The 24,353-nt window shown below is 44.8% G+C and overlaps 1 protein-coding gene across 2 annotated transcripts in view; it reads left to right on the forward strand.

The window, feature by feature from the left end:
* ino80 (INO80 complex ATPase subunit) overlaps window positions 1-24,353 on the forward strand; it is a 47,826-nt gene that overhangs the window by 12,873 nt on the left and 10,600 nt on the right. For both annotated transcript variants that reach the window (XM_084000650.1, XM_084000651.1), the window contains exons 21-29: window positions 544-711; window positions 1,033-1,166; window positions 1,518-1,585; window positions 1,828-1,921; window positions 2,871-3,087; window positions 7,362-7,502; window positions 8,115-8,340; window positions 19,449-19,576; window positions 24,173-24,267. In XM_084000650.1, coding sequence (XP_083856776.1) covers window positions 544-711; window positions 1,033-1,166; window positions 1,518-1,585; window positions 1,828-1,921; window positions 2,871-3,087; window positions 7,362-7,502; window positions 8,115-8,340; window positions 19,449-19,576; window positions 24,173-24,267 — 1,271 coding nt within the window. The remainder of the gene's footprint in view (window positions 1-543; window positions 712-1,032; window positions 1,167-1,517; window positions 1,586-1,827; window positions 1,922-2,870; window positions 3,088-7,361; window positions 7,503-8,114; window positions 8,341-19,448; window positions 19,577-24,172; window positions 24,268-24,353) is intronic.

The following is a 24,353-nucleotide window of genomic DNA, read 5'->3' on the forward strand; positions in this document are numbered from 1 at the left end:
AAGCTGATCAGATACCGTCGTAGTTCCGACCATAAACGGCGATTTGGCGGCGTTATTCCCATGACCCGCCGGGCAGCGTCTGCGAAACCGAAAGTAGGAAATGCTGGGCGAGCCGACCACTAAATAATAATAACAAAATAACGATAAAGACTAAACGATATATTTATCGAAAATGGACCCATGAACAAGTGTGGGTAACGTAGATTCATCCACATTAATATGAGACTTTTTTATAACCAAATACAAACTCCTTGTAAACTTGTAAATGAATGCATTTACTTCTCACTCTTTAAAACGGTAGGAACGATTTGACTGTCTTTTCCATCCTTGCTGAGCATAGATTTGTTCAAAATGAAAGAAAAGCCTGTCTCATATACTGTAGACGCCTATCTCTAACATACGCAGGGTCAGTTCGGTGAAGTGAAGCAAATAGCAGCCCGGGCTTTATTTGAGAATTTACGGTCCATTATTACGTCAGTGTCAGTCTGCTGCTTTAGACACACACACACACATCACATCTCATCCCCTGTTCTTCTTCCACAGATTGAGATCCTGACCTACTGCCAGCTGACGTCCCGGCAGAGGCTGCTGTACCAGGCCCTCAGGAACAAGATCTCCATCGAGGACCTGCTGCAGTCGTCCATGGGCACGTCCCAGCAGTCCCACACCACCACCTCCTCCCTCATGAACCTGGTCATGCAGTTCAGGAAGGTACCCATTCTTCCCTATTAGACCGTCTCCTCGGTTACCGCTCCCAAAAACAGCATGATCTGATTATTTGTCTAACGCAGCAGTCACGATGATTGATGACAGCTATTGACTTAATGATCTAATAAACATTTTCAGTGTCATGTTACTATTGTTCTGATGACTAAGCTTTTCAGGAATTTGAATGTTCCGATAGTCATAAAGTCACTACACCTCATCCCTTCAACAATGAGTTGTCAGCTGTAAAATAAACACCAGTGATGCCTGATCCTTTGTGTGTTTCACCCACTGCCCCGTCTCTCTCTGTGTGTGTGTTCTGTGTAGGTGTGTAATCACCCCGACCTCTTCGAGCGCCAAGAGACTCGCTCTCCTTTCCACATGTCCATCAAGCCCTACAACATGTCGAAGTTCCTCTACCGTCACGGCCTGATCCACTCGCACAACCAGGCCAAGAACAAGTAAGTGGTACCACGCGGATACCAGCCCACAGGCACGCTCGAATCGCGCCGTGGGTCTCGACAAAAACACCCATCAACTCCAACGTAAACCATTAAAGAAAAATTTCCTCCTGCGTTGTTTTTTAAATTGCTGCAAATTTGCCGTCAGCACTGTTTGTTTTCTCAGTAAATCTTGACTCTTTTGAATATTTGCTGATCTGGGAGCCTCACAGGGCTATTATCCCAGTTTGAGCTTTCACACAGACATTTTGTGGGTTGGATTGAAATCACTTTGTCATCCCACATTGAGTCGCTTGCTCTTTTCTCACATTCAGCGGTGTAACCCTGTCTTCCTCTCTACATCCTCCTCAGATTACTTCAGCTGCTGTTGTCTCCCTTCTCTCCAAATCACATCCAGCAGTCTCTTTTTCACAGAGAAGGTGAGCACAGATCACGCTTTGATCCCAGACTACACAAGACTCGTGAAGTGTGTGTTTTCCTGTGAGACGTTCTCCTTCGTTTGTCCTTCAAAGCTCAGTCTCACCCCAGTTTCCCCCTCTGTCCTTTGATGTTTTTTTGTTATTCCTTCCTCCAACAAGTTATTTCCATCTTTTGGCTTTTCCTCTGTATGTGTTGCTCATTGTCATACTCTTTATTCTGCATTTTATTTTTACTCCCCCAGGTAATGACAAAGGAAGTTGCTTCTCCTTCCTGCGCTTCATCGATGTATCACCAGCTGAAATGTCCAACCTTATGCTGCAAGGCACCTTAGTGAGGTGGGCGTCGAGTTTCCATCTTTCCATCTGTTACTTACTCTTACTCAAGGTCTCTTAGAAAGACACACAGAGTCTGCCAGTAAACCCGGAACTCCGTTAGCGTTCACCGTACTAAAAGTCAATACGTTTTTTGAATGGGATTTTGGTAAAATACCTCAAAATTTAGGTCTGTGGTTAACAAAAGCTTAAAGGGATAGTTCAACATTTGGCAAATTGGGCCATTGCCGTTATAATCCCTATAGTTTTAGCAGTAGGTTCGTTACCTTTAATTGTAGGTGCAAGCTATTTTTAGAACGGCGGAGCAGAGCCGTGAGCTGCTCAGAGCTACGCTACGGAGGCTCATGGGATTTCTTGGTTTCCCTCGTCAAACTCATCAAATACACAGTCCAACAACTCCAAAACGCTCCGGTGGACAAGTTGTGACCTGCACATTCACCACTGAAACTCGCTGAAGCTTTTGTTAACCACAGACCTAATTTGAGGTATTTTACCAAAATCCTGTTCAAAATATATTGACTTTTAGACAAGAGAACTGGGAGCGCTAACAGGGTTCTGGGTTTACTGGCAGACTCTATGTCTATCAGAGAAATAAGTGAGGGAAATGGGATGGGGGTGAGGGCAGAAGGAGAAAAGGACACATCAAAGCTGTTGAGTTGTTTAGATGTGTTATGATTGCTTTTTATAAAAATGGTTGGGATTGTTGGAGTCAACCATAATCAACAAAAAGCAACACTTTCATATCATTTTCTAAAATGAAGGTCGTCACAGCCCCCTCATGTAGTTATTACTTATTACAGCTGTTTTGCCCTTGAACTACTAAAGAACATACTTACACCTTATAGAGATGGTATCATTATCCATGTTTCATATTACATTATATCTAATGATGGCAAATCTCACTCAGGTCTTTTCTTTGACAGTTCTCTTTGTAATTGCACTTCCTTCACAGATGGTTAGCCCTTTTTCTGTCCTTGAAAGCTGCGTACCGGCTCCACTATCAACGCCTGTTTGGCCTTGAAGAAGAGAAGCGGGAGGAAGCCGGAGATGGGGAGGGGGGCAGCGGGAGGTCGGAGCCCAGGACTAAGTGTCTGTCTCGCAGGGACCTGATTCTGTGGCTGAACAGACCCACCTCCTTCCCCAGCGCGAGCACCAGCCCTGTCTTCCAGGTGAGAGACACAGAAGACACACACACACACACACAAGCTGCCCCGTCGAGAAGCCATCTGCGGGACACGCTGCTGTGTGACAGATAGGTGAAACTCCAGTAGGGTTTTTGCGCGTGTCGCTGACGTTGCTGAAATTTCCCCCCAGAGCATGGGGCCGTGTTGGGCCACACAGCGCGCCCTCTGCCCCAGGCTCCCTCTCCCTCCTCAGGGATCCGATGTGGAACCTAATCCCCGCGTAGCCCTGTGACCCAGTAACACTGTCCTCCTTCTCTCTGTACTGTATGTTTCCAGGCTCAGTGCACACCAGAGCAAGGTTAACTTATTACCGTTAATGAAAACGAACAAAATGATGAAAACTAGAATTGGAAAAACATTTTCGTTAACTGAAATAAATAAAAACTATAATTAAAAGAAAAAACGATAGCCAACTGAAACTTTATTGTGTGTTTACAAAACTAACTAAAACACACTGAAATTATAGATAAAATTCCCTTTATTTTCATCTTTGTCAATTTTGGATTGATATGAAATCGATTTATTTTGCTCAAGCAATTTTTCGGAGCTGCCGGCACCTCATGGCCCCTCACGGTCCGTCACTTCTCGCTTAGAGTCGGCTTCTCGTCACCACTCCACTTGGCAAAACAGCGACAAAAATTAGGAGAAAGTCCTCTATGGGATTTACTTGAATACGACGGCGAGAAAGGAAAAAAAAGCAAGTGCAGTGTAGGTTAAGGTCATATTTTTTTCTCATGGCACAATTCAATTGGATCACGAAAACATTTTTTGACTACCGGTCACTTACATGGAGATTTTTTCCAAATTGAGGTTCCATGGCAACGTTACTTCCTGCTTCCGCTTAGGCTCTCTATACCATATGCCATCCAGTTTTTTCTTCACTGTGATTGGTCAGCTGATAACAAGCTGTCGACGTTAGAGTGGATCCCATCAGGTTATATGTCAAACATGTTGTGACAGTTGTGGAAAAATGTTAACAAGTTGTCAACTGAACATGTGAAAGAAGGGTTTCTTTGTTTGTTGTGTAGTGATACAAACTAAACTAAAATTGAGCATTTAGAAAAAATGAAAAGTAACAAAAACTAGCAAACCCGCTTTAAAAACTAATTAAAACTAACTGAATTAGAAAAAATAATAAAACTAAACTATAATGAGAAATCCAAAACTATTATAGAATAGATAGAATAGAAAAAACTTTATTGTCTGTTAATCACAGAAAATCATCTTTGGCGTGGCTCAAAAACACATTAACAGAAGACAGACGCTCTTCAGACATAATAAAAGAAATAAAACCAAGTTATTTTTATATTTTAAATATTTTTATAACCTTTTTATAACCTTGCGCCAGAGTCGGTCTGTGCTCTTACTGACAGACATGCAAGGAGAAGGCTCCAGGAATCATCAAACACGTGTCAAGATTAAAAATTAAGATTTAAAGGAGATTAAAGGTCACGTCTACGGTGACGGCATCCTCTGAAACACTTGTACCTTGTTTGCCAGAATAGGTAATGGGCGTGTCCACTCACAGTAACTGTCCATCAACATGGCACCCCATCTGTTTTTGATTTACTCTTTTAAAATCAAGCTATTCTCCTGTGTTGTGATGTGATATGAAAACAATTTGGTTTACTGCTGCTCCCTCGGTACCTCAGAGACTGAAATGCTCAGCGAAACAATGGAGGAGAAAGATTGAAGCTGAAGTAGCAGTTGGTGTGGATTAGATAGATTGTTTGTTTACAGCATCATTATCCAGCAGTAGCATCTGTATCTTTGGGATGTAGTACACTGCCGTTCTTTTTAGCTGCACTCACATGTTTTTATGTGTTGGATGCTGCAGCTGAGGATCACAGGCTTATGTTGAGATTTCCTCTGTCTTTTTTAAATTATTTTTTTTACGGGAATACGGGAATCTAATTGTTAGTGGGAACGAGACACTAAAGAGACATAGGTGCCAGTTCAAATATACAGACAAGCTGGAAAAATGTGAACAGCTGCATGGACGCTGTGCAGATCCTCTGCTCTAAGACTGTTTTAGTCACTCAGCTTAGCTAAAAGAAATCAGTGAAAATACATCTCATCAGACCGTTCATCCAGCAAACAGCTTCCCATTTCCAGATATGTATCACATTACCGGCCTCCGCTAATTCTAACTTAACTTGCTGGGTGGAAAATACTCCGGAGAAAATGCTGTTGGGCCGGGGTAATTCCATCCCACTCTTCCTCTCCTGGCCTCATCACAGGCAGCTGCCTCACATCTTAGGTCCAACCCCCCCCCCTCCACCCCCCACAGCAGTTTAAGAACTAAAAGACGAGAAAAATATAAGAAAGTTTTAAAATATGAGAGAGAAACAAAGAAACTTCCTGACACCTGGAGAGCTCCTACTCTCCCGTATGATCATGCTGACCCTGGATTCCCTCTTGAGCTTCTAGAAATGACTCTTTCCCCACAGTTTCCACTAACTTCTCTCAGCCCCCGGTTCTTCTTTTTGAAGCTGCACGTAGCTGGCACACAGTGTCTCTCCTCTTCGTCTTGGCTCATCTCTGTCTGGCTGGGTACTTGACAGTGTGGTCAGCGCTGCTCTCGGCTCTCCCGCTGCTCCTGTCGAGGGTTTTTGAGAGAACCGGGCGACTTGAAAAGCTCCTCGCTGTGCCCCGAGGTTTCAACTCTGTCTGTGGGGCACTGCTTCACATGGTCTCTCTGTCTCTTTGTATCAAATCCATCCCAACATGACTCACATCTGCCACTCACATTACATTTGTAATACGTTTTTTTTCAGTCTTCTTCTTATTTCTTACTTCTCTTATCATCCATCTATGCCGCAGAAACGCTCCTCCTGCCTCTTCCGTTCCCTCGCGGCAGACCGCTGGAACATGAGGCTGCACTGATCCCACTGTTGCACTGTCAGCATCGTTTCTAAATTTCCGTCTGATACTGAACAACAGTATCAGTGAATTACCCCTGAAAACATGTATCAAAAGTTCCTGTTTTTCCATTTCGACTCAAACTCTCAAGGCTTCATTTTGAAAGAACCCAGTCTAATGTTCCAGGAAAATCCCAGCAGTGTTGGTCAGGCATTGGCTTCAGAGACCGGTATTGTTCATGTTGTTGTTTTGTGTTGTCCGTTTGTCTGTTTTCATCCATCACAGAAAACAACACAGAGAACTAAATACTTGTTGACCAGCAGTGTCTTTAAAGGTGTTCAGAAATGGCCGTTTGTCCTGTTTGTCGCGCCTCCTTCCACGAGTTCCCATGAGTTTACTTGAGTAAGGAAAACAAATTTGATTGGTCGTTATCGAGCGGGCGGGATATTCAATGTTTGGGTGGGCGAGAACGAGCTCGGTGTGTGTGTGTGTCTCAGACGTTTGATTGACGGATGACGGATCCAATATCAGTGGCTGATGAATCGTGCGCAGGCTGACGCATAATCCGTGTGCCTGCATTATCCAATGCGAAAAAAAAATATTCCACTTCCATCCCGGATTTACTCGAAAATAGAATTTTGCACAAAGTTTGGGCTACATTGTCTAATAGATGAGTTATTACACTAATGTTAAGACCCACAGTGGAATCAAATTCATTCATTCATTTTTCTTTTCTGTGCACCTTTAAAAAAAAAAAAAGAATTGACCATTAGGTGGCACTGTGTTTCCACCACTGCGGTGTGCTCACACTGCACACATGCAGACAAACACTTAGATATTCATTAGGCACCTACAGCTATACATTCTACTCAAGCTTTTCATCCTCGTCTCCTCATCCTCAACGTTGATTCACACCGCGCTGCGCCCATATGTAAGATCACGTGATCAGCCATCCGTCCAGTTCATCCTGTGACATATGCACCGAAAAATCATATAAGCTGCATAATCGTGCATTTTATGTAACATGTAAAGCATTCTGCTGAAAATGTACATAATATTTCAGGCGTGTTGCCAGTGAAACTAGAATAGAGTCTGTGATGTCCTCAGTCACCTCTGTGTGCTTCACTTTCTTTCCCTCCTTTTCTCTTTTGCTGTTTCCTACCTATAATTTGAGGTTGATGTTTTCTTTCATCTTCCCACACAAATCCAATCAGGAGTCGGTTCAGCAGGAGGTATAATATAATATAATATCACTCGCAGTGTTTTCTGAAATGACTGTCATTTCAGAACATTTTCCCCCCACTCATGTAATTACTGTAGTGGGGCAGTTTTCAGCATGAGTGAACTGGCATCCTGAAGGTAATATTTATTTATTTATTTATCTGTGTGTGTTTCAGGATCTGGTGTTCACAGCCTTGAGACCTGGTGTGGTGGGACACGCCGATGTGAAAATCTACGGCAGAAATCCTGCCACTTCCACGCTGCGGCCCTGCCAGCCCGCGCTGCCACCAAAGTTCCTGCTCGCTGCCACACCCAGGGTATGTGCATGTGTGTGTGTGTGTGTCTGTGTGTGTGTGTGTGTGCACGCTGCTTGCACTCTTGCAAAGCGGTCCGTGTGTTTGTGTTGTCTGTGTGAGATGGACGAGCGTTTGGGTGGTCGTGGAGAAGGGAAGAGGGGAAGCGCTGTGTGCACTTTGCTTTTGTAGGCTTTCAACAATGAGCAGCTGTGTGTGTGTGTGTGAGTGTGTGTGAGGGTGACCACTGCAGGTTCCAGCTGCATTTAAAACAATCAAAGCCTCTAAAAAAGAGCTTCTTGCTCAGGTTGTTCCCTAGTTGTTTAAAGCTTCCTCTTGACCTCCTGCTACACACACACACATTTACGCACAAAACCTGCTGATTCAGTGAAACCAACCTCATGGGGTGGTTTCCCTCTACATGGGAAAGTTTAGACTGTCTCTGTTCTGTTGCATTAATATTTTAAACACCACCTGCAAAATAAAAAGGAAGGATTTGCAATGATAAATAATGCAACATGATGTTATTATTTAAAAATCCTCCCATATCGAGAGTCCTGTAGCATGTTGGCTTGAAATCCTATCTCCTTCACTATCCTGTCTTTGAAACCATATCCTTCTCTTTTGGTTTCCTAGGTGACAGCAGTTCCCATGGAGCGGTATTGTGCCGACCGCAGCGCCGAGTACGAGTGGCGGGTGACTCGCAGCGGAGGGGGCGCGATCTTCAAACAGTGTTTCCTCTACGGCTCGCCGGAACTGGCTTCTGACTGGCGAGTGAGGTCCAACGCCTTTCACCCACAATGCCCTGGGGGCGTGATGGCCCTCTACCCGCGCCATGGATGGTCCTTCATCCAGATACCTGGTAAGAGTGTGTGTGTGTGTGTGCGTGTGTGTGTGGGATGGGTACCTGAAGTAGCGTCAAACTGGAGCCGGATAAATGATCAATTTCACCCGGAAGTCGCAATTGTAATTGACAGTGGCGTCAAATGGTTGTCCGGATGTTCCACCGGTCCCGTTCTTCTGACTTTACAGCAACAAACATGTCGTCTGTCCAACCTTTTCAATACGAATCCAAACGTAATGTTTGCGAGAGTGACAACACACGAAATACGACTCAATCTGAGCCTCAAAATGAAGAAAATCAAAGACACAAGGAGGCGAGAGATGGGCAAAATCGATGGTGTCAGTGTAACAACTGCGTCGTCATGACAACCGAGAGGGAGAGGGAGAGATGTGTTGTCGAGAGCTATTGATGTAAGATTAACCATAGTCAAACATGAATGATTTTAGAGATTAGCGTTATTTTATTCAGACATGAGCATTATAGTCCCATTATTTACAGCTACTTTATGAGGAAATGAATGAATTTCCCTGTGGGGATTAATAAAGTAAGTCATATTCGTATCTGTAGGACATAACAGTAAAACGCAGACAGGATGCTACGGGTTTGATCTTTTATGTAGCTATCCCGTGCTTCACAGCACATCAAATCTTTGATGCGGTGTGCATTAACTGGAAGGTATTATGGGCTGCCCTCATCAGCCTCCCTGACCGGGAGAGTGCTGGGCTACCAAATCGAACCGGGTCACCTACAGGTAGCTGAAATCAAAACATTAAGCTGTGATCATATAATCCTGTGATCGTCTTTCGCCTTTTATTTGGAAATTACAACCAAACGCAGCTCAATGTGGTGTTGTGGTGATACTACCGGGAGGTAAACATGACATAATGCTGAGTAATGCATACATAATGATAACTAATTACATTATTCAACTTTTATTAATACTTAATAATTTATTAACTAACTTTGAGTAGTAAACATTAATTAACTGCTTACTAAAAGGCTACATTAATTAATGTGTTTCCTAATCCTAAGTAATTAATTCATGCTTAATAATGTACACTAACGTTAATTAAGGGACCCTTATAAAGTGTTACCCAACCTTTTTACCTCACTGCCCCCAGGGTGCATTGCGTTGCTAGAACAATGGCTGCCTCCGTAGGTAAAAATATATACTAAACAATGTGGATTTTTAAAGCAACAACAACAGTTTATCTGTTTCTAAAATCATATTTAACAAATCTGATAACAATCCTGGTCTATTCAGGCCTATAGGTCATCATAGTCGGGGTTCCTTTTAAATACCGCAGCCTGTGAGCTCTCAGCAGCAGCCTGTGCTGCCGTGGGAAAAGACAGCGATGCTCACTACATCTCGTATTCTTGGTCCAGATTCTGACAATACAGATGATGCTGTCAACAAGTTTGCTCGAAATTCATTTGTTATAGTTCCATATAGCTCACAGCTCTTGTCAAAGGATGGATATACAGTTTTGGGGATAAAAGGAGACGCTAGCGGCCCATGGGAGAGTCCAGGCGAGGTCGGTGCGGGGTCAGCGGGGCAGAGCGGGGGCACATCGCCCTCCTCCGTCTCTGTCAACAGCTCAAACCTTTAACACGGCTGAGATAAAGAGCTTGTGGAGAAATAAACAGCACGCACCGGCAGCGATTTCCACCGAGGTGTGAATACATTACTGTATCACTGCGAACGTGTACGTGGGAGTACGTGTGTACCGAGAAGCGTTTTATCAGCGGAGCTTGGCTTGTTGAGTTTAAGGGTCAGCTGGAGCAGAGTGGGAGCTGATTCGCTGCCAGGATTCAGATGACTGATGGATGTCCAGGGTGAGAGAGGCCATTACAGTCTTACAGACAACACTTCCCTTCTCACTGACCCGCTCAGCCTCTCTACCTCTGATAAACTGTCTCTGTCATGGATTATGATGACGACTCCCTTTTTTTTGTTTTGTGCTTCAACACAGGTTCCCAGCACAGAAAACAGATGTGTGTCCCTTTTTTTTATATTCGCCTGATGAGCTTGCGATACACACATTTTGTAGATTTTGACACTTTTAAGACGCACTGTTGCTCATGTTGAGTATTTTATTATCACATCTTTTATCCCTGAAAATCCTACAAGCACATTCACAGATTGCGATATTTTAATACTTGATTTTTTTTTCTCCCCTCCTCCTGCCTGTTTGTGTGTACTTGTGGTTGTGAGAGTGTTTGTGTGCAAAAGTGAGAAACAAAACAAGTATTTGTGTGTCTGTGTGAGAACAGTCTGAGAGCTCTTGTGAAGTTATACGGAGGCAGACAAAGCGAGGAAGTTTAGCTACTGGTCATTGTTCAAGTGCTTAGTTAGGTAACACTAATAGATGGTCCTTCTGTGTGTGTGTGTGTGTGTGAGAGAGTGTGTATATGTGTGTGTCTGTGTACCGTCGAGTCCATTCAGGGAACTGCGCAGCGCTCACACGGGGCCCGAGGTGTCTCTCACCTCTCCCCTCGCACACTCTCCCACGCTCGGCAGCGCCGCCTCTCCTCCCCCCCCCCCCACAGACCCAGGACCAGCTTCGCCTCCATCCCTCCCGCTAACCGCCAGGGGCCGCGGGGCTGATCTGAAATCAGCATTTTAGCCCTCGGCCCCCCTCGGCAACGTCTGGTCTCCCACTTCTTTCTCAGCCTCGGTAGGAAGGAAGTGACCCAACACTCCGGCACCCGTTCCTCCGCTGAACACATTGTTGCCACATCAAGGCTCAGATATGTACAGTAGCCCAGCTGAAGTTTCCCAGCCTCCCTCTCCTCCGCACTCCCAGCCCCACACCTTTCAGAACAAATGGCAGAGCTGAATAACTGTTTGTTTTGAGCGCCATGGCGTGAGTACGGCTGCCCACTGATATCAATGGAGGAATCTAATCAGAGGACTTATTAGGAATCAGGCCCCAGAGGAGGAAAAAACAATTGAGGCAGCGACGTCTTTGGCCTTTTTAAAATTTTTGATCTTATTGTAACGGTAGAATATCACTAAAAACGAAGCCATTGTTCATTTGAAAAAGGTTGAATTATCTTTGTTAATTATATTAACATTGATGTTGTGATTCTCCCATGCGTGAGACGCACGCAGGTTGATGTCAGCTGATCGGTGCAGCCTGAGCCATCAACACACTTTAGGAGAAGAGGCTTCCACTGTAATTACTAGGGTTTCTGCAGGGTCAAAAAAGTCTAAAAATTAAATAAAAATCCAAATTTTAGGCCTTAAAAAGTCTTAAATTAGTTAAAGTATTGTGATCAAGTCTTAAATCATTTTTCATTTCAAACCTTTATTTATTCAGGGGAGCCAATAGAGAGCCGGCTCTCTTTTTCAATGGCGCCCTGATCACAGAGATAAAAAACAACACTATTACATTATATATATTTTAGACAGGTCTTAATTTTCTTATACCCAATGTGAGGCTACCTCAAATCCCCAATAAAATGCTCCTGCAAATGTATTTACAGCTACAAAAGAGCCCAACACGCAGTTTATATATTGCAGCCAATTTACTTTGCAAGTAACTTTATGACTCCTTTTATGAATCCTTCTGTACGTTTGTCCTGATATAGGTCTTAAATTTCGTCCATAATGGTCTTAAAAAGTCATAAATTTGAGTTGTTGAAACTTGCAGAAACCCTAAATTACAGAAAGGTTTCTGTCTTGTTTGTTTGCTAAATGTGTTGACTTCTGTGGTCACTGCTCCCAAACAACGCCTTCGCCCTCAGTGATGTGATATTTCAGGTTAAAAATCAGTTTGGAAGGAAATACTTTTGACATTCCAGTGTCACAGAAATAGCCCTCCTGGCTGTCTGTGTGGCCCCGGTGCTGCTCACAATAATTAGAAGGGACCTTTCCACAAAATGACGGCCTTCTTCTCGCTAAAGCTCAGATTCCTGCCTCTTTTTCCAGCTTTCATTGTGAGCTGGGAGTCGACTGTCACCGCCGCGGAGAGAGTGTGAAGGAAATGGTATAGAACCGGCTATTTATGTGAGTCAGCCGCAACTTATCGGACTTGGGTGTCGCATGTTTGTGTGTTTGCGTATCGAGTTGGCTGTAAGAGAGAGAGAGAGAGAGAGAGAGAGAGAGGCTGGGTGGTCAGGTCTGGCCCAGCAGCCGACATCAGGCTGTGGGAAATCCAGTTCTCTCTTCCTGTCCCTTCAAAGAAACTCTGCTCTCCAGCAAAATGGCAGGAAGCTTCCCCCGGCCCTCTGATAGACAGGCACAAAACAACACAGACAGCCAGCCTCACCACATCACCGCCTGACTCTGCCCTCCTCTATCTGCATTAAAGCTGGCACCGCTAACTGTCTGTGGAATGCAGCCCCCCCCCCACCTTTTTTTTTTCTTCTTCTTCTTCTTCTTTTTTTTGCCAGCAAAGAAAAAAAAACAAAACATAACAAAATATCCAGCCAAGTGTGTAAAGGGACACAGATGTTTTGATTTCCTGGTCCAATTCATGGCTACGAGTGTGAGTGTGTCCACAAAAAGGGAAAAGTACTAGCGCTCACCGACACCGAAGAGACTCATGTGTCAGAGCGGACTGAAGGGGGAGACATTAGCCGCAGCTCGCACCCCCGTCACATCCAGCTCGCTGCGCCTGTTAGCCAGCTAGCTCTGCTCCGTGGTGTGTGTGTTGTTGAGTCAGTACTGGCCGAGGGTAACTAGCAGTAATCTGTCTTAATGACAGAGCTGACAGTGGTGCGGTGAGTGTGCATCAGACTGTCTGTCTCTCCCCCTGCTTAACCGCTCCTGGAGGAAACCAGGGGGGGAAGTGCTGCTCTTGCATGTTTGAGGGGAGACAGTGATGTACGTGCAAAAACACGCTCCCCATATACATATATATATACTTTTCACTGGCACGCAGGGGGGGCTCACTCTCTCTCTCTCTCTCTGGAATGCATGTTTGCATTCTGGCCAGGCTCCAGGACTCGGCCGTTGTGGCGAGCCTGCGTTTTCAGACTTTGGCGTTGAGCATCTGTGAGACTTCAACCGAACCCAAACAAGAAGCTTGTTGGTTGATCCACTTCTGTCTTCCCACCGCCGCCACCTCCCGCTGGCATCTGGCTCTTAGCTGATCCTGATGCTGCCACTTTGAGAAAATTAAGTTTCAGGCGGATCTTTGTCGATACAGGCGGAGGCAGCGAAGTAGTGTCGGGCTAATATTTCCATCATCAGCGCTGCTGAACAAGTGTTGCCCATTGACTTATTGATTGCACAGTGTAATGTATCATTATACAGTGAGGAGCCGATGCTGGGTTCGATCGTCGGGCCGACCTGTTCCCCTGGCCCTCCATCTGTCTCTCTTTCTCACATAACCATCCATCCATCTTCTTTCATCAGCTCTTCATGTTTTTTTTTCTTTTTTCGGGGGGGCGGTTTTCTCACTGTGCAACCTCACTGCCGTACGTCTCATCTTTTTCAATCGCATCTGGCCTGCTTTAAGAACTCAAGGATTCATGGAATCTTTATTGTCATTTCTACACATCATGTTAATAGATGAGGTGGAACCAAATTAGTTACTTTGGTCCTGGTGCAAACCCAATAACAGAATCGGTAAAAAAAACAAAACAAAATAGCAAGATAGAGATAGATAAAATGTGCAATAAATAAGCTAAGTTAGTAGTATAAATATAGAAAATCTAATAGTATGAAAATATTCCCTCCCTTTTTGGGGGGCGGCGGCTTCGCTCTCGGGTTTGGCAGAAGCAGACGGGAAGGGGACAGGACAGGACAGGACAGGACAGGGCAGGACAGAAGATTGTAGCGGCGTATTAATGAAATTAGCGGCGTAGTTGGTTTGGGAGTATCAGGCGCCAGGCACCAGGGCTGGGCCGGGGTTAATTAGCTGGCAGCAGGCCTCTAATTGGGTCAGGACCGTGTCAGGCCCCTGGCTCTGGCCCTACAGGGATTGGATTACACTGTCGGGGGACAGACAGCAGGGGGAGGGAGAGGGGTGCGTATGGGGAAGTGTGTGCGGGGGGCGGGGGTGTGTGCGGGGGGACGGAGAGGGAGCTGGAGGGCGCAGTGGATGATGATGATGTGGGTGGGAAGGGGGAGAGAGGAGGGACAGGGGAGTGAAGCCTAATCTGCCAGCAGGAGGTGAGGAGAGGAGGAGGGCAGGCTGGATGAATACCGCTGTTAGACTAGATTGGATTGAAGCGTTGGGGGGGGGCTGTGAAAGGGGGGCAGGGCAGGTGGTGAAGCTTGATATGTGTATCCATAGCAACGACAGAGTGGTGTGACACCACATGGGATTTGCTTGTGTTTTTTTGGGGTGTGGTCTCTCAGCGCACTCGCCCCTCCACCCCCCTCCCCATGTGATTATAAAGTTGTCGTGTGTCATTTCAAATCCACATTTTGATTTTTTTTTTTTTTTTTTTTTTCTGTTGGTGTATTCAGAGAGAAATCTGTCATCCTAAAACGTCCTGCTGTCTGGTTTTTGTCTGAGAATGATTTGAGGCTCCTTTTGTTCCCCCCCCCCCCCACCACCACCACCACCACCCTTCAGCTTCATAATAGTGCCGTTACTATGAGAACAAATGTTCGACAGGGCAGATCTGGATGGCTAATTCATCTGAAGCGCCACACACAAGCTCCATGTAAACACATATCCATTAGAATCCCTCTAAGCCGGCCATCGTTCCTGCTACATGGATGATGATGTCTACATCCCAGTTTGCTCACATTCACATGACCAATGGCCCTGCATTTCGCCGCGGCCACATGAAGCTTATAATGTAAGCCATAAGTGTTATGTTGGAATGAGACAGAGCACCAAAGCCCTCCCAAATCACTATTATTCATTCCCTTGGCTTGGCTTTATGGGCTATGGCAGCGATATTTAGAAATAGGGATTTTCTGTATGCAGCAGTAAATGTTTTGAACTCGGCCACCTCTCTCTGTCAGCCACATCGCTGGGCTTCAGGGAGTTGGGGTAGTTGCAGGGGTGGGATCTTTTTTTTTTCAAACAATATCGCTGTTTCTGTTGGACATCTGTTTCCCTGCCTTCCTTTGATTATTTAGCATATTTTTTTTTTACACTGATCATTTCCCTGAGGTTGAATGCCACTGAGATTCAAATAGTGTTCAGTGATCAGATGCCCACAGCCAGCACATAAAGATCAAAACATGTTAAATGTCATCAGCGCTGGTTAACACCAGAGGGGGGCTTTGTTAAGGAGAGGAGCAGCTCCCCGTCATAATCTGACGTAAACAATGTGATTACCCTGACTGACGTTTTCTCGTAGAAAAATAAAAGTATCCAACTGCTTAATAGGGGATTTTCAGATTTGCAGTATATGCCCTTCAAGAATTAGTTTAAATACATACGATATTTAGTCCTGTTAGGCCACAGAAATCCTCAGCTAGGGGCTTTGACCCATCTTCAAACATGACATTGGAGTCTGGAGGCTTAAATATAATCTGCTAAACAGAAACAGATTGGTGGCAGGGGTTGAGCAGCGTTGCCTTATATGAGCATTTGCGTCTCTGCCAAGCGGTGGTTTGCATCTGGGTGGTTGTCAGCGCGGCCCGCAGCAGTCGTCGGTGCCCTCGGCCCCGAGCAGCAGCAGCAGCAGTGGGCCCGGTTAGACTGGCACCTGCGGTGAGGAGGCCCCCGTCTGATCCCGACCACAACATCACCGCCGCCGCCACCGTGCTAATACGGCCTGAGCGTAGCCGGAGCCACCACAGACCCCCTTCACTCTCCCCGTCTGGTCTGGACCTCTCTCTCTCTCTCCTCCGCGTGAATCGCTCTTTTCCTCCTTTTACTTCTCAATCCTTTCCACTTTTTCCCGACGACGCCAAAGACAATTACGGGCCTTTGATGGTGGGATACAGTTTTTCTATCTCGGGGCTTTCTGGTCTTTGTGGTGTGCACTCAGCTGAGCCACGGCAATGTTTTACAACTTTGTACCTCCCAATAAATCTAACATTGTAGCTTTTTTTTTTCTTGTCTCTTGCTATTAGTGTATCATAACTATATTTTACTGTTCTCCTGTGTCGCCTGCTTTCCCCTCATGTCTTGTACTTCTGCATGTTTCTCCAGCTCGCGTCCTTAATTGGTAGAACGTAACAAGGAACAAGAACAATCATCAAAAGCATATAAACCGATGTCAAAATGTCAGCACAAACCAAACAAATGAATTGAAAGACATAAATACAACTTCAGATTCAATCAGACCTCACCATGTCATCACTTTCTCATGAGCCGGAGGTCTGTGTGTTTGACGGGCTGACACCACTTCACACTGACCCGTAGGTGAGGTTTCCAATGCCTCCCCAGAGTGTTTCCCTTGTTCATCTGTTCTATTAGTTCCTCTTTAACACCTCTGCGGGGCCTGACCTTTTTTCGGGGGGCTACACCAAAGGGTCACGGGTCAGGGTTCAGTCCGAGTGCTCATTAGCATAGATGGCCACTGGTTTAAAAAGTCGAGAGAGATCCAGTTGGTTTTGGGAGTTGCTGCTGGATCGTGGAGCAGTTTCTTGATCGTCTTTGACAAATGGTATGTTATCAGTGTTCCACAGATATCGTGGCAGGACGTCTTCGTGTTTTATTACAGCCTCAGATTGACCTTCGTCTTGTGTCAGCTTTCTGCTACCAGCTCTTGTGTTAGGGTCAGTTTTGACCCATGTCTTAAATCAGCTGTAAAATACACTTAAAACATATTTTCTTCATCCAATTAGTTTTTCCTCTCTTGCTTACATTGTTAGACTTCCTTATCCATGGTAAGGTTGGTTTTAATATTTTTGGTGTGGGCTCCTGGGCCTTTTTTGTCAGTATACCGCTTGACTTTAATTTAATCTTCCTCTTGTCAGCTTTCTGCTACAGTACCATCTCGTACTCTTGTGTTAGGGTCGGTTTTGACCCGAGTCTTAAATCAGCTGTAAAACACAGTAAAAACAATTATTTATCGTCCCATTTGTTTCTCATCTCTTGGTTACGTTGTTAGGCTTCCTCATCCATGAAAAGGTTGGTTTTGCACTTATGATTTCAGTTGTAACTCTCATTATTGTTCTCATCGTTATAAACGGGTCGTAACCGACCCTGTCATAATTTTAACCAGAGCATTTTAGATTTTTGTTTAAAAAAAAAGTTTTTGTTTGATTTTGTTTAAACAGAGATTCCTGACAACGTCAAAAAGCCTTGATGCAATAAACCGCACTATTATGCATTAAAAACCTAAAAGCGGGTCAGTGGCGACCCTAACACAAGAGGAAGGTTAAATGAGGCTGTAATAATGTTTGTGTGGATTGATGGAGAACGGTTTTAAAGTGGTTGGTTACATTACATCGACACAGGAAATAAGGTTTAAATATTTATACGTCCAGGTTTTCACTGTACAAAAAGAGGCTTTGGAACAAGTGTCCACCTCAAGAGCGAGGCGTCCAAGCCCGACTCTCCCAGAGGGACTCTCTTGTAACCCCGTCACCTGACCCTGGACCTGGCCTTAGGTTCTCCCCGCTCAGGGTCCTGACCCCTTGGTCAAACACCATAGTGTGGCTGTCAGTGGGTCGATGGCGCCCCGGCCCTTCTCTCATTGTGCCATTGTGCCAGATGACGTTAATCCCTCATCAGCTGGACACGGATGGAGCCACTTGAACAGCAGACCCAGGGTCAGATTGCTCCCCCATTTGCCCCCCGTGGTCGATCGCTTGAAGGCTGCCGAATGCCTGATATGGCGGTGGAAGTTACGTGACCGAGAACAACTGCCAGGCCGGTTTGTTCATCTTTTGTGTCGCTCTGTGAAAAGCAGTGTAAATTACTTTTTCTCTTTCTGTCTTGCTTTCTCTCTCTCCATCTCGCTGTTTCTCATTCATTCTCTCTGTGGTTCTCTCCGCTCTCCTCAGCGGTCTAGTCAATAAGAGCACATGCTCTATTTAAACAGGCACCAGATCAGGGACAGATTTAGGCCCATTGATCCCCAGGCTGAATACAAAGTCTTATCGAAGAGTTGTATTGATTAGGAAAGAGTTAATTACCTCTGCATTGAATGGTGCTGCTTTCAGCTTGTGTGTGTGTGTGTGTGTGTGTCTTCACTGTGTTCCTAAGACATTTAGCAGGAGCTCTTGTGGTTTTTTTGTAGTCGTTTTATTTTATCTTTACAGATGTGTTCCTTCAAATCACAATAAGGCCGGGATAGGTGTAATGGAGTAACCACTGTACATAGGATTCATAATGTTGAGATGAACAAGTGTATTGTAGCTGGTGTGATCCCATGGCTAGATGATCCTGTCTGATTGTGTGCTGGGCAGTCTGGCTGTGTCAAATGAGTAGAACGACCACCACACACTGATAAGACTCTGTGCTGATACAATTTATTGTGAACAACGCGTTTCGCTAGTGCGTCGACTGGTTCGCCTCTGGCGTTGCTGGGCTGGGTGTGTTCATATACCTTCTGGTCACATGACCCAGAACATACACAAATGTCAATAAAGTTTAAAACTCGTAAGTATAATGTATGTGCGTGACATGCAGGGCCTTTTGTATAGAGAAAGGTGATGATAATTCTAGGGGACCAGCACCCAGTAGGGCCCACAAAAAACCCCAGTAGTCTAATCTATGTATGACTGAATTATTCTGCATAAGACCCTGACTAATACTCATAGTAATGCTGCATTAGCATCAAAACAAAGTAGGCTAAATAAAAAATGATAATACATACGTACGTAGTCTAAGAAAAAAAGTGGAAAAGTCAGGGGCCCACTTTAGTATTCTTTCAGAGGCCCCAGAATTCCTTTCAACGGCCCTGGTGACATGAACAATATAGCAACACTCAAATAAAATAGAAGCAAATACACCCACCACATACAATAGAATACAATACAATAAAATAGCCTAATTATGAGTGCCGCACCACAATCACACTGCAAGAAAAATGTATAACAACAAAACAGTTATCACAACAACCAAGTTTAGAGAAAACAACTCAGGTCCTGTGAGTCATTCATACCAAAAGGCTCGATGGTGGAGAGTGCGTTGATTACTCCTGCTGCCCACCAGCACCTGAGGAATTGTGGCTGTGCAGGGAGATTCGTCTCACTTCTGTGTCAAATGAGTATTAGGTTGTTCTGAGTCTCTCTCTTTCTCTCTCTGTTCCAGATAAGGAGAGTCTGATCACAGAAAGTGGAAAGCTCCACACCTTGGATATCCTGTTGAGTCGGCTAAAGGCGCAGGACCACAGAGTCCTCATCTACTCCCAGATGACCCGTATGATAGACCTGCTGGAGGTGTGAACGCACACACACACACACACACACACACACACACACACACACACACACACACTGCACAGTTTGTCAACATTGTGATTTTTGTTGTTTTACTATAATAAAAAACACACAGCTTTAATGTCTTTTTGATCTGCAGATAGAAGTTGTTTAACTGGCAGAGCATTGAGCTCCTCTAATCAGCCTGCCTGTCCCTCGTTAGTGCACTCATTAGACGGCTAATTAACAGGTCAGAGCTAATGAGTGGGGTCTCATCTGCAGGGGAGGGAGCCAGATGGGAGGGATGGCTGGAAGAAGTGTGGAGAGGGGGGAAAGGTGGAGGTGGAGAGAGGGAAAAAAAAGGGCTGGGGCTGGGGGTAGGAGTGTCAAGGGCTTTGGGGTTAGAGGAGAAACAAATAATTCAGGGAACTGGAGAGACACAGGGGCAGGTGAGCCGGTGAGGGGAGGAAAGATGGAATTAATTCATGACAAATGAACACAAAATCTGTTTTTTTTTTTGTTCTCACAGCTAGGAATGAGAACCTCCCAGGGTGATTTTAGGGGCTTGTATAACCTTTATCTACACAATAGGTGCTGCAAGCTGCTTGGAGTTATTAACAAGAACATTTGGGTTCATGTTGCACACCACTACACTACACTACACACGTTTTCTCTGTGTTTTAAGCTTCTTCTTTAGCTCTTAATTTGATTTGAGGTCAGCGACCACCAGGGCTGAAATTTAAATTAAGGATGGAGGTGTAATATTTGCATCACTGCTCTGGCCATAGGGAAATAATATCCCTAAGCAATTTTGCAGGTGATCATGTGTCGACAGCCTCGGCGCGGCGCTCTATTGTTGCTTCCATATTTGTTGCAAACATCACTATGGAGCCAAAAGCCTCTGGCATGAAGTCATTGGGAATTCCTTCCCCATTCACACAGCGCGGTGCTGTGTTTCCACGGCCAAATCTTTTGATGGCAGATGGACCCAGCCCAGGTGGTTAAGGACCGTCTTCCTGTGTGTCTGGAAAACAGCGGGAATGCCTTGTGTTTTAAGGCCAAAGGAAAACAGCGATGGTGAGAATGCAGGAGATGGCTCAGATAAAGCAAGCCGGCCCCTCTGCGGTAATGTTCCACCTTCAGTCGTCCCTCCGAGCTGTGATTTCCTGCTCTAATGGGGCCGATGCTACAGTCCCCTTGTTTCTCAGTGACCTCATGCAGTAAGTGGGGGCTGTGTGACAGCATCTCCTCTGCTCCACTAATCGGTTAAAGACACCCACAAATGAAATCATGTACAGTACTGTATTGGCCCAATCTGGCTTCAGTTTTCCTCGACTGTGTTATCTCGCTCGTTTTTGGTCGGAGGATAAAAAAAAATCTGCAGATGGAGTTGATTTCCTGAACGTGAGACTGTGACTAAGAGAAAGAGGCCAAACAGAGCCCGATGCTAATCTCTTGTCATTAGAGTCATTGTTTTCGTCGCCGGTCGGCTGCTGGTTCTTCTGGTGACATCACGTCATCGCGGTGATGGATCATCGAGATCCTGGTGGTCTGGAGGAAAAAAAAAACAGCCAGCGCCGGCTCTCCCTGGCAGCGGCCAATCGTGGAGCTCTAAGTCACTACCGGTCTGTTTGAGCTGTGAGTCTGTGGCTGCTCCGGCGGCGCTTGACTGCTCTGCCAGTCTGCGGCTTCCATTACAGCTCTGATTAAATTTGTCCGTCACTTCCTATTTCTCATTATTAACCAGCATAAAGTGGGATAAAGTGGCATATTATGCAATACAGAACATGGATTTAATTCTGTTTATTATAGGATCCCATCTGACTCTTTCATTATGTATTTATGGTCTGTTGTGAGTGTATACACAATAGAAAGAGGATCATGGGCCACTGAGTTTTATTTGTTGCAGGTGTCAACTGTGAGGATCTAATGGTTGGATGAACGGGTTAATGTAGCTTTTTCCTCATAGCAATAATCTGAGCTGTGACAATGTTGTGAAATTTGGGGAGTTCATAGCATTCAGTTCAGTTTATTAAAAAAGAAGTGTTAAAAAGTCTTAAATTCACCTCACAAATAATTTATCTTTTTCCCCTTTGTGTTGTTTTACCTATCCATCCAAAAAAAAACAGCAAATATCCACATTTATTTATTTAATTTTTTTGCTTGAAAAATCTCCAACTAATCAATTAATTGACCGATTGTAGCAGCTCTCAAAATAATTAATTATTTTTAATGGGTTAATCCATCCATTGTGGTGCTTATCTGGGTCCTGTTCAAATTAATTAAATATCTCGTTAGGAATTATTGTAAGGCCCTAGACCACTGGGAAACACTAAAAAACTGATTATGATAATAAGTAGAACTAGGCCATGTTCCTTCCTACCTCTCACACTGAGAATTAGTGTGGAACTGGTTTTAAATTTCACTCCGCAAGCTTTTAAAAGGTGTGATTCGGCCCAGAGGCCGATGTTCCTGTTCACTGATCTGAGATCACTTTACTACTCCAACACTTGCAGTGCTTTAATACAAAAGCACTGTAATCAGTGCAGCAGAATATGTCAGAAACATTATGAAGGTATTATTATTGTTATAATAGAATATTCCAAATCTGCTTGTCTACATTACCCACAATGCAACTCAGAGATTCGGCTCGAAGATTATGATATGATATTATAAAGACTCACAGTGCTGGCAGTCCACGCTGCTCACCAGCTGTAAATGTATTCACTACATAATGATCTTTTCTTGGGTTGGCAACGGACCGTGACCACGCACAGTGTGTTAACGACCTACACACTGACCACACACTTTGTAGAGCTTTTTTTTTCTTTCTTTTTTCCTCAAAAGAAACCTGGCTGCCGCTTTGTGTTTGCACTGAACGATGGTTGTTATGCTCATCGTAGTGCCAGCTCCAGAGACGTGAAGTAAAAATGCAATCTGAGCAGAGACAGGAACGTTTTACAGGAAACGAGACATTTCATCAGGCTTTTAAAGACGTCTCTGTTCTCACACGTCTTTCCTCTCCCATACATCATTGCAGCTGGCTTGTCGGCTATCACACCCGTAATGATTTGTTTTTACTAAATATGATCTGTAATAGGCTGCCGACAGTTAGTTCAATAAGATTAACATTTTGGCCAGTTAGAGGTTGACGTGAACCTACGTCTTGATTTAAAACATTTGCAATGGAACATATTGCGAACTCGGTGACAAACTGCAGAAGTATAGCAACGCCACTTATGATTAACACTGACTGCAACAAAATAAGGGGGGAAATAGCCAGCTGCTGAGGTACAGAGTTCAGTAAGTCAACAGCACACAGCCCTGCTCTACAGAGCTTTCTACCATCACAGTGAGAGGTCTGAAACTTTGATTCTGATGACTTAGATGAACATTAAGGAAAGCTGAGTAAGGCTTTTTATACGAGCAACAGTATCTGCAACATCCTGCTGGCAGGATATCAAAACCCAACTCAACAATGTGAGCAGCATCTTGGCGAGCACGGGGGATAATGTTCCCTAATGTAGTGTTCACTCAGAGCAGATGGGGCTGCTGGGAGCAGAGCCAGACACACGCACAGAGGAGGGCAGGCCCTGTCGGGACCGGTCCCCCCACCCCCACCCCCCATCCCACCCCGCACCCCCCGGGTATCAGGACACGGGCTCAGGGAGGTCACTGAAAACACAGTGTCAAATCATCGATATCATCGGGAACGATTGTGTGAGGTGCGAGGTGATGTGCGGCGGTAGCGGTGACGGGTCTGTCGGTTCAGGGGCACTGACGGGGGGGCAGGCAGGAGGTCGGGGGTTCAGGGCAGAGCTTAAAGAGAGATCAACATGTCACCTCATCAACCACTGTTGCTCTGACCCCCGCGCTGAAGAACGCCTCCCATTAGACCTAACACCCACACACACACACACAGCAGCTAGTAGACTTTTGGGAGATAGAATAACAATTTCTGTGTTTCTCAATGTCTCTCTGGACTGAGTTTAGGTTTCAACTCCAGAAAAATCCGCATATAAAATGTGGGATTTTCACGTTTTGGACACAAAGTTGCTGTCGGACAGAAATTCTTACATTATAGATTCATATTTTTTGACCCGCGGAACTCAACAAGTACACCTGCAGGGGTTTATCTGCTCCTGAGAGGGGGACTCAAATAGAATTTTGTATTTGAGCACTTATTAAATTTGCTGTGTAGATTTTTCCTGGTGCTTATTCCCTGAACAGAGGCTTAAAAACAGTTTCAGACTCTTATTTCCTCAAGTTTGGATGAAAAATCTCTCAGTTTGTTGGTTTCAAAATCAGTGCTAGAGGTGATCCAGGAGGGTTCAAGGCTGCAGCTTAATGTATTCAAAAGCTTTATTCATGAATTCTGTGCAGATCTTTCAAAGTTTAGAAAAGAACAACTTTAGTTCCTTTGATAATCATCAAATACAGACACTGATTGTATATGACAACTGTTGAATATTTACATTTTTGGGAGAAAATCCACTGATCTGAACTCTGCTGAGTCTTTTTCTGACAAACAGCAGATGAAGTGGAGAGCTGGGTCCAGCTCCACATACTGTAACTGCCTGGTTGGTTTCTCTAATTATTTTTCTCCTTTCATTCCAGGAGTACATGGTTTATCGTAAGCACACCTACATGCGCCTGGACGGGTCCTCAAAGATTTCTGAACGCAGAGACATGGTGGCTGACTTCCAGAGTCGGTGGGTAAAGATTAATGAAGTCTACAGTATGTGTGTGTGTGTGTGTGTGTGTGTGTGTGTGTGTGTGTGTGTGTGTGTGTTTAGAT

Source organism: Trachurus trachurus (assembly GCF_905171665.1).
Source record: "Trachurus trachurus genome assembly, chromosome: 24".
Taxonomy (NCBI): Eukaryota; Metazoa; Chordata; class Actinopteri; order Carangiformes; family Carangidae; genus Trachurus; species Trachurus trachurus.